This window comes from Sorex fumeus, unplaced genomic scaffold (genome assembly GCF_029834395.1).
Source record: "Sorex fumeus unplaced genomic scaffold, SorFum_2.1 ptg000029l, whole genome shotgun sequence".
Lineage (NCBI taxonomy): Eukaryota > Metazoa > Chordata > Mammalia > Eulipotyphla > Soricidae > Sorex > Sorex fumeus.
In genome coordinates, this window is record NW_026606086.1 from 19717987 (window position 1) to 19730498 (window position 12512).

A 12512-nucleotide genomic window follows, 5' to 3' on the forward strand; every position below is an offset into this window, starting at 1 on the left:
CAGACCTGGGTAGGCCACATGCACAGAAGCGCCTTAGCCCAGTCCTGTCTCCGCTCTGCATATGCTTCTGATGGCCAGCAGGGGGCAGCCATGGTGTGTGGAGTGAGATCAGAGGGTGCTGGGTATGTGTGTGTGTGCACGCACGCGCGTGTGTGAGTGTATGTGTATGTATGTGCGGGTGTGTGTGTGTGAATGCGTATGTTTGTATGTGCGTGTGTGAATGTGTGTTGCGTGTATGTGTATAAGTGTGTGTATGTATGTGTATGTGTGTGTATATAAGTGTGTGTTTGTATGTGTGTGCATGTGTGTGATGTATATATGTGTGATGTGTATATATGTGCGTGTATGTGTGTATGTGAGTGCATGTATGTGTATAAATGTGTGTATATATGTGTATGTGTATATGTGTGTATATAAGTGTGGGTGTATAAGTGTGTATATGTTTGTGTATAACTGTGTGTATAAGTGTGTGTTATATATGTATGTGTGTATAACTGTGTGTATGTATGTGTATGTGTGTGTGTATGTGTGTGTGCACGTGTGCATGCCCAGTGGTCATTCCTCTGTACTGGACCCACAGGCTGAGGTCCAGCCCAGACCTTGTCGTGTCACCGCCAGTGGCCTCCCAGCCTAGGGACATGGGGTGCTGGGCCCATGGACAGGGCGCTGCCTGACCTCCTCTGCCCTGAAACGATCTCAGGGCTCCCAGGGGCCCTGCCAGGTGCCTCACTCCTGGGCCCCCGGGCCCCCGGGCTGTTCTTCACGGCCTACGTCCTAGAGTGCTGGGGCCCCGCGCCTCTGGGGTCTGTGCCGGCCAACATGACCGGAGGCTGCTGGGATTCCCTTGGTCCCTCTGTGCCACACAGCTCTGCCTGGATGGCAGCGAGGCGGGGACAGGCATGGCCTGGGGACACGCGGGGCAGGACCTCACAGTGCTGCTGGCCAGCTGCTGGCAGCCCCAGGACACAGTGGCCACTCCGTCCCTGCAGGAGGGGTCCAGGCAGTCCATGACCTCTGGACCCGGGGATTGGACAGCAGCTGCAGCCACACGGTGCTAGAGTGGACAGAGGGTGTTCAGGCGGGTCATGGCCAGCAGCGGGCTGCAGTGCTGGACTCTGGGGCATGGAGCTGGTTCGATGAGCCTGAGACGGGGACCCCTTCCCAGGGAGGGGCAGTCCTGTGGCCCTGCCATCCCCTATGCTCACCCCTACTCTCCCCCACACTGATCCCTGCTGTCCCCTGCACTGACCCAAGCTGTCCCTCGCACTGACCCCTGCTGTCCCCATACCCACACTGACCCCTGCTGTCCCCACACTGACCCATGCACTCCTGGGGCCTCTGGGACTGCAGTATGGAGGGGACGGTGCCCTAGAGAGAGGACCAAGATCACCCTGCAGCGGTCCCAACCCACGCAGCACTGGGACAGCCCTAGCCACGGGCACAAGGCCAGTGCGGGAGGCCGCGGGGGTCAGTCTGTTCAGTGACAGCAGGAGGGAAGTGGCCAGACCCGGCGCAAGACAACCCCACGCCTCAGGGGCACTGTCCGAAGGGCCTGAGCTAGCAACAGGCACAGGGTCAGCGGGATGCGGCCAGCCCGATGGGCACAGGGGCCTCAGCAGTGGCCCCGGGAGGCACCTCCCAGGACGACCGTCCTTCTGTTCCGCATCTTGGGCTCTGAGCTGCCACCGGGCGCCTGTTGTGACTGAGGCCGGGCTCCGGGGTCTGCACCCAGAGTTTCTCCTGGTACTGATCACTGGGCACTTCCGTCCCTGTGAGGGGCTGCCACAGGCCATGACTGCCTTCCCCGCCGCCTCACCTGAGCTGCACCCTGACTGCTCAACTCACACCATGAGGGTGTTCGACTTCCCACAGTAGCTCGGCCACCGGGGATGGTCACTCCTGGGCCTTCCTAGGGGTCTCGACGCAGCCGCCTGCAGTCCCCAAGCGGGAGGACCCCCCTGGAATCCGTCTCCTTCCAGCCTGAGCCAGAGAACCCAGGGGGACAAGAAAACGCCACCAAGCAAGAAACAGGGCCAGTTCCGTCCAGGCGTCCAAGTCAGACTGGCCAGGGGTGAGGTGAGCCGAGCCCCCTCCCCGCGGCCCGCCAGGCACCCACCTCAGGATGAAGAGGTCCACGGTGGCATTGCTGGCCACGGCGATGGATGCTGTGACCACGTCCCCCCGCCTGGCAGGTCTGGCCGGCAGCTGAATGACCACGTTGTCGTCCAGACGCACCTCCCGGAGCCGGGTGCTGTCTGGGGCCCGGGAGAGGTGGACGGTGCCGAGTCTCTGCAGGCGGGAGGTGGCATCCTCCCGGCCGCCCTGGCCTGTCCGGCTGGCGCTGTCCTGGCCGGCGTCCCCGGCCTCGCAGTCGGCCCGCGGCTCCCCGGCCGGCAGGCTGTAGTAGAGCTCCACGGGGCTGCCCTCGGCGGGCTCGGCCGCCGGCTTCTTCCTGCCGGCCGGCGCCGTCGGGGGGCTGAACCAGCCGGCCGGCAGGTCCAGCCGCGCCACGCAGAGCCCCAGCTCGCCCCGGAGCCGGCAGCTGCCACGCACCGCCTGCGTCTCCCGGAAGGCGAAGACGCGCACGCAGGGCAGCCGCGAGGCCCCGGGGTCCGGCTCGGCCCAGTCCCGGCCCAGCGCGTGGAACAGCACGTGCGCGCGCGGCCGGCCGCGGTGGATCCGCTCCTGCAGGACGTGGGCGCGCAGCCGCCAGCCTGGCGACGGCGGCAGGAGCTCGGGGGGCACCTCCTGCTCTGCGGAGAAGGGTCCATAGCTGGCGCGAAGCACAGGCGGGCGCAGGGCGCGGAGGGGGAAGAAGGCCTGGGCCCGGGCCTGCGGGCTGGCGTTGCGTGGGGCGTCGGGGCTGCTCGCCCGCAGGAAGAAGGCGCTCTCAGCTCCCAGCACCCGGAAGCTCACGGGCAGCGATGGAGAAGGTGGGAAGGCAGCCGTTGCGAGGGCCTCAGCCACTGCGGGAGGGACAGAGGAGGAGGGGGAAAGAGGGAGAAGAAGGGGGGAGAGGGAGAGGGAGAGAGAGAAAGGGCAGGAGAGAGGGAGAGAGGGGGGGAGGGAGAGAGGGAGAGAGGGAGAGAGGGGGGGAGGGGGGAGAGAGAGAGAGAGAGAGAGAGAGAGAGAGAGAGAGAGAGAGAGAGAGCAGAGTGTGGTTACTTGGGCCTCTTCCAGGCCAGACGATGCTGAAACGCTGAGACTCGAGGGTCGCAGTGTGGCCACTGCTGGGCTGGAACCCTCAGGGGTGACCCTGGCAGCGTGTGCTCTGGCTCCTGGGTGGACACACCTGGATGGGGCATGTCCCAAGGTTCGGACAGGCCAGCGCTCGCGGCTCCCCGTGCAGAGCCGCAGTGTGTCGATTGTTTGCCTGAGCTTAAATATAGTTCCTGGCTGAGCCACGTAACAGGGAACAGCCAGCAGGGCTGCTAGTCTGCGAGCGAGACACGTTCCCACAGACATGGAGATGCCTGGAGCACGTCAGGCAGAGCCGGGAGAGCCGGCCACGCAGGGCCACACCATGGAGCCGAGACCGGAGGGAACGTCGGAAAACGCTCGCAAGGAATCCGACACGACTTCAGGTCCCGATGCGATATTTACAAGAAAGCGTTTGCCCACGAGAAATAACTATTCACCTGGCAAGCTCCAGGGGGACCTTGCCCCACAGCCTGCCCTGAGACGGAACGCGGCTGGGTGGTCTCCTAGGGGACCCCGAGGAGCAGGAGCCTGTTCCTCTGTCAGCCCGTCACTCTGTCCGTCTGCCGTCAGACCCAGGTTGGCGCCTTTCCCGTCCCTGCCGGGTGCCTGTCCCACAGAGGCCTCATTTTGGCATCCTGAGAACAAAGCACGCTGTGGGACGCCTTGTGACAGTTTGCAGAGCCGGTGGGCTAATGGCCGTGCGTGCGGAGGCTCTTACCCCAAGGGTCTATCCCCCTCCAGCAGCTCCCGGGGAGCGCCTGTAGGAGAGGGAGCCCCAGGGCACCCGCAGAGCCGGGAAGCCAAGGCCCCCTGCTACCACAGCCCGTCCTACCTGGCTGCACACAAGCTCTCCTTCTCTCCCATATCTTTTTGTCTTTTTACTTTAAAAAAAAGATAAAAGAAAAGCCTAAAAACAAACCTCTTGCTGGGAAGCAGATGCTGTTTGCTCTCTCTGAGCTACGTCTCAGGGCTGTTGGTGTCCCCCCAGAACTCGCCACTGTCCAAACAAGCGGCTCTCAGCCACCACCTGGAACCAAAATGCCCAGCAAAAGCCTTCCTGGGGAGCAACTGAGGACTGTCGTGGTGCAAGGGAGTTGCACCTGGGCCCAGCAGGGAAGGACAGTGAAACCGGGATGGGTCTGGGACAAGGAGAGGGAGGGAGGGGACCACAGAGACATGGAGGAGGTCAGCACAGCAGTCCTGGGATACTGGACGAATCCTTCCCCTCTTGGAGTTTCAGTTTCCACAAATGGACTGAAAAATGAGGATGGGGTGGAGGGATCGATGGGTAGATGGGTGGAGAGAGAGGGATGGGTGTTTGGGTGGAGGGACAGATGGTGGGTAGATGAATGGATGGGTGGGTGGGTGGGTGGGTGAGTGGATGGATGGAGGGAGGGATGCGTGGGTGGAGGGAGAGACGAATGCATGGAGGGAAGGTTGGGTGGGTGGATGGATAGATGGATGAGTGGGTGGATGAATGGGTGGATGGATGAATGGATGGGTGGATAGCTAGCTGGGTGGATGGAGGGATAGGTGGGTGGATGGATGGGTGGATGGATGAATGGGTGGATGGAACGATGGGTGGGTGGATGGATGGGTGAGTGGGTGGATGAATGGATGATGGATGGGTGGGTGGGTGGGTGGAAGGAGGGATGGATGGGTGGATGGATGGGTGGATGGATGGATGGATGAATGGATGGATGGGTGGGTGGGTGGATGGATGGATGGGTGGGTGGGTGGATGGATGGATGGGTGGGTGGATGGATGGATGGATGGGTGGATGGATGGATGGATGGATGGGTGGGTGGAGGGATAGATGGATGGAGGGATGGATGGATGGATGAATGGATGGATGGGTGAATGGATGGATGGGTGGGTGGGTGGGTGAAAGGAGGGATGGGTGGATGGTTGGGTGGGTGGATGGAGGGATAGGTAGGTGAATGGATGATGGTTGGTGGATGGATAAAGGGATGAAGGAGGGTTGGGTGGATGGGTGGGTGGAGGGAGGGATATGTGGGTGAATGGATGATGGTTGTTGGGTGGATGGAGGGATGGGTGGTTGGATGGAGGGATGGATGGGGGATGGTGGGATGGGTGGGTAAGTGAATGGATGGGTGGGTGGATGGATAGGTAGGTGAATAGATGGATGGGTGGATGGGGGATAGGTGGGTGTATAGATGGATGGATGGGTGGGTGGGTGGATGGAGGGATGGGTGGGTGGATGGAGGTATAGGTGGGTGGATGGATGGTGGATGGATGGGTGTATGTATGTATGTATGAATGGATGGGTGGGTGGATGGAGGGATGAATGGATGGGTGGATGGATGGATGGATGGATGGGTGGATGAATGGATGGGTGGATGGATAGATGGGTGGGTGGATGGATGGATAGGTGGATGGATAGGTGGATGGATGGATAGGTGGGTGAATGGATGATGACTGGTGGGTAGATAGAGGGATGAAGGAGGGATGGGTGGATGGATGGATGGGTGGATGTATGTATGTATGTATGTATGAATGAATGGGTGGGTGGATGGAGGGATGAATGGATGGGTGGGTGGATGGATGGATGGATGGATGGGTGGATGGGTGGGTGGAGGGAGGGATATGTGGGTGAATGGATCTTGGTTGTTGAGTGGATGGAGCGATGGGTGTTTGGATGGAGAAATCGGTGGGTGGATGGAAGGATGAAGGAGGGATGGGTGGAGGGTGGATAGTTATGTGGACAGATGGTGGGTATAAGTCTGACTGACGACTGGGTGGGTGAATGGATGCAGAAGACAGAAGGTGGGACCGATGGGTGCAGATGTGGGTGACTGACAAGTGGGTGGATGGATGAATGTGTGATGGAGGGGTAGGCAGAAGAATGGAGAGACGGACGAAGAGATGGATACATAGGAAGATGCATGTTGGGTGACAGCGATGGGTGGAAGGATAGAGGGATGGACAGATGGACAGTTTGGCACAAGACTGGAACCAGCAGGCAGGATAGTAACTGACGCACAAGACAGCCTCAATTCTTCTCCAGCCCTGTCCCCGGGGAGCGGCAAGAGCTGGCTAGGAGGCAGGAGGTGCAGGGGGCAGGGTGGGCCCCTCCTGGCGGACCCTGACCAGGGAGAGGTGCTCTCCACCCCGAGCCTTCTCACTGCAGGCCTGTGCCCCTCCTCGCCAGGACACATGAAGCCCATGGACGAGCTCACGCCAGACGCTAGGACAGAGTCATCGGCAGCCATCACATGGCCACGCTCAGGCCCTTCTCTCACAGGTCTACTGCTGGTCGGGAACTGGGCTGCAGGGAACTGTGGCCGCTCCACAGAGCACGGCTGTGGGGGAGCCAGGTACCCTCCTGGGGGCGCTCAGAGGGATCAAGATGTTTCTGAGACCCCCGACCTGCCCTGGGGGAGGGAAGAGTGGCCGGGGCCTGTCCTGGCTCCGGGCCAGTGGTCAGCACAGGAGGCGGGGTCCTGAGTGAGGGGCGACCTGCTGGGAGGTGCCGGCTGGGACCCCAGGCTAGGAGCCATGAGCTCAGTTTCCAGAACACTTTGAAACGAACTCATGCAAAGGGGAAACTAGCTCTGTGGAGATCAGATCTAAACATCAGGGGGACTCGAAGTCAGAGAATGTGAGTGTTTAGCGCCGAGTCGGAATCACGGCTGCGGCTGCGTGTGCTGGGGGAGAGGGGGGAGAGGAGGGAGGGGAGGGAAGGAGGGAGAGGCGGGGGGGGGGAGAGGCTATTCATCGCAGATGGCGGCATTATTTCTGCAGGGACTGGCTTGGCCCTAGGAGTTCCAATTATCTCAATTCACTGAAATCGGCGCTTGGCGACGTCCTTCCCTCCAGAGGAAAGCGCTCCCGTGGTGTGCAGCGTTTTCTCCCTGGACTGCAGCCGTTAGGGGCAACCGGACCTTCCCCAGACCTGCGGGCCAGCTGCAGGGAGCCAGTGAGCCGAGCTGGGCACGTGGAGACACTTTCCCGGGACCAAGAACATGGGAGGGGAGATGCGAGACGCGCTCTGGTCCCAATGACACTTGGACACTCGCTCCCCATCGGAAAGGACGATGGGCCGGGAAGGGCAGCCTGTGATGCTCACGTGGAGGCAGCCGACCTCCCGCCCCCCGCCCCCCGGCGAGTCTTTCTGCTCTTTCCACACAGGACACAGCAGGGGCCGGGGGGCTCCCCAGGGTTGCCCTGGCCAGAGCCAGAGCCCAGCTGGAGCGCGGGACCCAGAGGCAGGTCGGACCCTAGTCCTCTGGGCCGGTCTCCTGGGCACTGGGCACAGGGGTCCAGCATCGGTGGGACAACGCAGAACCGCAGTCCCTGCCTCACACCGTCCGGAGGGTCCGGTTCGGCCCGAAACTCGAGACAATGTGGAGGAAAGGCTGCCGAGAGAGCAGCCCCGGACTGGCCTGGCCTGGAGCCCCTGGGCTCCCCACAAGGAGAGAGTCAGCCCCCCACCCGCCCCCACTCTCTCACAGCCGCAGGGAAGACAACGGCCTCACACTCATCTCAGAGGAGAGAATTAACCCAGCGGGGGGGACTAACGTGGCCTGCAGGGGCCTCTGCACCCCACACCCAAGCCAAGGCGCAGTCAGAGCCTACACAGAGAGGCCAAGGAGAGGAGAGGAGTAGAGGAAAGGAGAGGGGGAGGGGAGGGGAGGAGGTGGGGAGGAAAGAGGGGAGAGCCTCAGGGACGGGCTCCAGACCCTCGTGGGCTGGGCGGTGCGGGGCCCTGGGGTCCTCCAGGTCTCTGCCTCTCACCCTCCTTGATGCTGGGTCCCAAGAACTCAGGGCTCTTCCTGCTCGGCCTGGCTGGGCATGGCCACCCGCCCGACCGGCCCAGAGAGGCCCTTGGGGCTCACAGCGTGACCAGTCCCGAGGCGCCCAGAGCTGAGGTCCCGGGGGAGTGTCTAGGTGCGGGATGGCGGGGGAGGCCTGACCCCATCCTGGTGGCGGCATTCCAACCCCACTGCAGGCTGCTAGAACCTTCCTTCCTGGGAGGACCCTGGCTGGGTGTCAGTATCGGAGGGTCTCCCAAGGCCACCATCCCGCTGCCCCGTGCCGCCCCGGAAACACCTTCCAGCCCCCACAGTCCCTGCTAGGCCCACACTGACCTCGCCGTGAAGCGAGAGCGGGTGGTCACTGCGGGCAGAGTCCTGGGCCCATCCTGTCCTCCTGCCAGCTGTGGACTGGTCCGCCCCCCATCCTCTCTCCCCCTGCCCGGTTATGGGCTGGCCTGTCCCCTGTCCGCCCTTCCCCTGCCAGCTGTGGGCTGGCCTGTCCCCCGCCTGCGATGTCTGGGCTCCGTCTCTGGGGTGAACTCACCACCAGTCACCGACTTAGCAGCAGCCCAAGGTTCTGTTTTGAGGATGAAACAACAGTGAACGGAAACGCAGAGTCCCTGGAAAACTGTCACCTGCTCCCGAGGGTGGAACGAGAATGACAGGACCCAGGGAGAGGAGAGGGCACGAGAAAGCCGAGAGAGCCCGGTCCTGTTTCTGAGGAAGGCTGCAGGAAATGACATTGATTTAAATATGAATAAACGAGCAGCTCCCCAGAGCTTGGAACAACACCCGGAGGCACGTGGCCTGTGTCTCTCCCGGGGTGTTTGAGCATCTCTCCAGAGCTCCCTCCGATTCCAAAAACCATTCCCACGGCCAGCTCCCGGGTCTCCCCGCCACCACCTCAAGCGCCAGGCCCGGGGCTCATGGCCACAGCGAGGCTGCTGCCCACCAGCCCTTGCGTCAGAATCCCAGCAAGGGAACCACGAGGGGCGTGGCCAAGCAGCCTTCACAGGCGCCCTGGGAGACCCTCCAGGAGCCCGAGCAGGAAAGTCTGCCAGCGGGGCATGTCATTGTGGAGTCACAAGTCGTCTGGGCAGGTGACTATTTTCAGCTGGGCACAGTGCCGCCCCCAGCAGAGCGAGCACCCTGGGAGGAGGAAGGCCGCACGGCAGCCGTGCAGACAAAGGAGCCGGCGCACTAGGAATTCACCCTGTATTTGAACGTGCACCAACGGCAGCGGCTGCACCCACGGACTCAGAATCAACCATCCCGGAACTCACGCGGTACCAGTCCCGCTGCGCCACGAGGACCCCCGCCGGGCACCGGGCGCACACACGTCACCACGCCGCCCTGCTGCTCTTCCCAGTGACACGTGGCTGTGGATTCAGTGGGGGTGAGTGGTGGGGCCGTGGGGCCGGCGCTGAGGTGCGGGGTCTGTCCTGCCACTGCTGCCCTACACGATGCCCCCACGGCCACAGAGGCGGCCCGGCCCCCGCCTGGAGTTTCTCCCCACGCTCTGCTGGTTCCGTTGCCCCCTTCCAGCAGGAGTGACTCCCCTCTCTGCCCAAGCCCCAGCAGACCCCCCCCCCCAGCTCCCCCCGGGGTATCTGCGCCAGAGCTCAAGGGCATGTCAGGAGCAGCTCAGGGAGAAGCACCCAAACCGGCGGCGGGGTCTCCCGTAGCCTGGGGACACAGGTGTGCAGAGCAGACGCCATAGGCCTGGGGACAGGGGCAGGCTGGGGGAGCACAGGGAGATGAGGAGCATGGGGAGTGTAGGAAGATGGGGAGCATGAGGAGTGTGGGGTTCACAAGGAGTGTGGGGAGCACGAAAAGATGGGGAGCACAGGGAGCATGGGAAGACGGGGAGCATGGGGGAATGGGTAGCATGGGGGATGGGGAACACAGGGAGGTGGGGAGCACGGGGAGGTGGGGAGCACGGGGATATGGGGATCATGGGGAGCATGGGGAGGTGGGAGCACAGGGGAGATGGGGAGCACGGGGAGGTGGGGAGCACAGGGGGAGATGGGGAGCATGGGCAGGTGGGGAGCACAGGGAGGTGGGGAGCACGGGGAGGTGGGGAGCAAGGGGATATGGGGATCATGGGGAGCATGGGGAGGTGGGAGCACAGGGGAGATGGGGAGCACGGGGAGGTGGGGAGCACAGGGGGAGATGGGGAGCACGGGCAGGTGGGGAGCACAGGGAGGTGGGGAGCACGGGGAGGTGGGGAGTATGGGGAGGTGGGGAGCATGGGCAGCATGGAGCTCTGCAGGCTTCCAGCACGTGCAGCAGAAGGAAACAGGCGGGAGAGCAGGTGCCTGTCCGGGCTCGTGCCTGCTGTGTGTCGGCATCTGGGGCTCTCCTGGGCCCTGCGTTTGGGGGGTCTTGTCCTGGGCAGGCTAGGCACACTGGGCATCCTTGTGGTTTGCAGCATTGGAAGGAGAGGAGGGTCTCTGAGCGTCATGCTTCTCATCTGGGAGTCAAATCCGTTCACACTCAGCAGTCGGAGCCCCCAGGGTGGGCTCAGGACCCCGAGCTGGAGAGTCAGACCTGGCACCACAAGCTGGCACCGTGACCTCAGCACCAAGCTGTCCTCCGCACCCCCTGCTTCTGCACACCACAGCCTGCAAGTCCCTACAGAACCCACTAACTGCGCAGGAAAGAGAGAAGAGAGCACAGAGACTGGGAGAGAAGAGAGACCAGGAGAGAAGAGAGACCAGGGGAGCACAGAGACCGGGAGAGCACAGAGGGCAAGGAGCTCAGGGCAGGGAGCACAGAGGGCCGCACCCTGGCTCTCTACTGTCCGGGGGCAGCCCCCTCCAGCAAAGACCCTGAGTGGATGAACCGATGGACAAAGGGGAAAGCCGGGGCTCGCAGGACAGCTCAGGTTGGAAGGTGGGCCAGGCAGCCCCGGCTCTGCAGTGCCTCCTGCCCCCGTGCACGTGCTCCCGTTCCCCCTCCCCATGCTCCCATCCTTGCTCCTGTCCCTGCGGGCTGACGGGGAGCAGCTGTCTGCCGTTAGCCCCGCACGCTCCCAAGGAGATGCGAGCTAACTCACGCCCCCACCTGCCGCTCTCACGCACCTGGCTTTCCTGGGGCACGGCATGCCGTCTCCCTGAGCAGAGGGGTCCGGGACCCCCTTCGCAGGCTCTGTGGGAATGGGGCTGCTTCTGTCTCCGTGGGGCGGGGGCCGGGGTCAGGGATGTGGCCACAGCCCTGCCCAGCGCAGGAACCAGCTGGTGCTGCCGATGACTTAATGCTGTTCCCGAGCACGAGGGACTTCGTAGTAACTTCCTCAAGTTGGGCCATCACCATCTCGGTCCGGTGACATTTCTGTCACGCTAATAAGCTCTCTCTTACCCCCAGGGGGTCCACTCACAGCCCCCCAACTCTGCTGACCCGTCCACTCTGTCTCTGTGGTTGCCCGCCTGAAGGATGAGCAAGGGTGAGGCCAGAGAGAGGATGGGACACGCCCTGGGCTCCTGAGCCGGCCACGGCTGAATCCTGGCTTCTGGAATTCCCAGTTACAGAGGCAAAGCGCTGTGTGTGTGTGTGTGTGTGTGTGTGTGTGTGTGTGCGCGCGCGCTCGCACGCCTGCACAAATACACGCACAAACATGAGTGTAGAAACTGCTGGATTTTGTATCTCATGAAGCTGAAGCATCTTAACTCCCGTATCCAAATGATGAATTACACCCCCCGTGGGAGAAGCACAGCGGGTCAGAGAGGACAGGCCGTGCACGATGAGATGAACAGGAGAGGAGGAAAGTTAGATTTTTGTGTTAAACAAAAAATGGACATGATGTATACCAGTAATTATCCTCAGCTAAATTGGTAAAGTTTTTATTAATCCTTTACACAAGAAATATGTGAATGCCTACTTACTAATTTCTTAGATCCTGTCTTTTCCGAAAAGGACTCACAAAGATGCTGACAGGACAGGAAGATTAAATAAATTTAAAACAAGAAAAATGAAGCAAACGGGAAAATACGGGCTGGGAAGGGAGCTGGATGCAGAGCTCAGAGCGGAGCGTGAGGCCCGCCTCTGCAGAAGATTCTGGCAGCTGACGGCCGCCAACCATGGACGGAGACATAGGCCTGGTTTCCAGGAACGGGAGCCTGGGCTGCTGGCCCCAGGGCAGGCACGATGGCCACTACTGGCCAGGAAGTGCCAGTGTCCAGCACCTGCTGGCTGCAGAGCGGGGGCAGACAGTTCCAGTGCAGACTGGGCACCACAGTGGACAGGGGCGTGCTGGCTGCAGCTAAGACGCCGTCCTAGATGGACATGGGCGTGGGGCCGGGGTCTCCGGGCAGGCTGCAGGGCCCCAAAGGTGTCCCCAAAGCCCGGCATGGCTCTGACCTTCTGCCCAGCTTCCTTCGGGTTCCAGACACCACAGAAGTTGCTCGGACATCACATGAAGGAGGGGGGCAGCAAGGAAGAAGGAGGGGCAGGGCCTCTGTCCACCAAGAAGAAAGGAGTGGGGCCTCTGTACGTCACTGAATAAAGGGGCGGGGCCTCCGTCCACCGGGGAAG

General features: G+C 62.1%; 1 protein-coding gene across 1 annotated transcript in view; it reads right to left on the bottom strand.

The window, feature by feature from the left end:
* LOC130024690 (transmembrane protein 132C-like) overlaps positions 1–12512 on the bottom strand; it is a 112297-nt gene that overhangs the window by 29958 nt on the left and 69827 nt on the right. The window contains exon 5 of the mRNA XM_056115385.1: positions 2117–2966. Coding sequence (XP_055971360.1) covers positions 2117–2966 — 850 coding nt within the window. The remainder of the gene's footprint in view (positions 1–2116; positions 2967–12512) is intronic.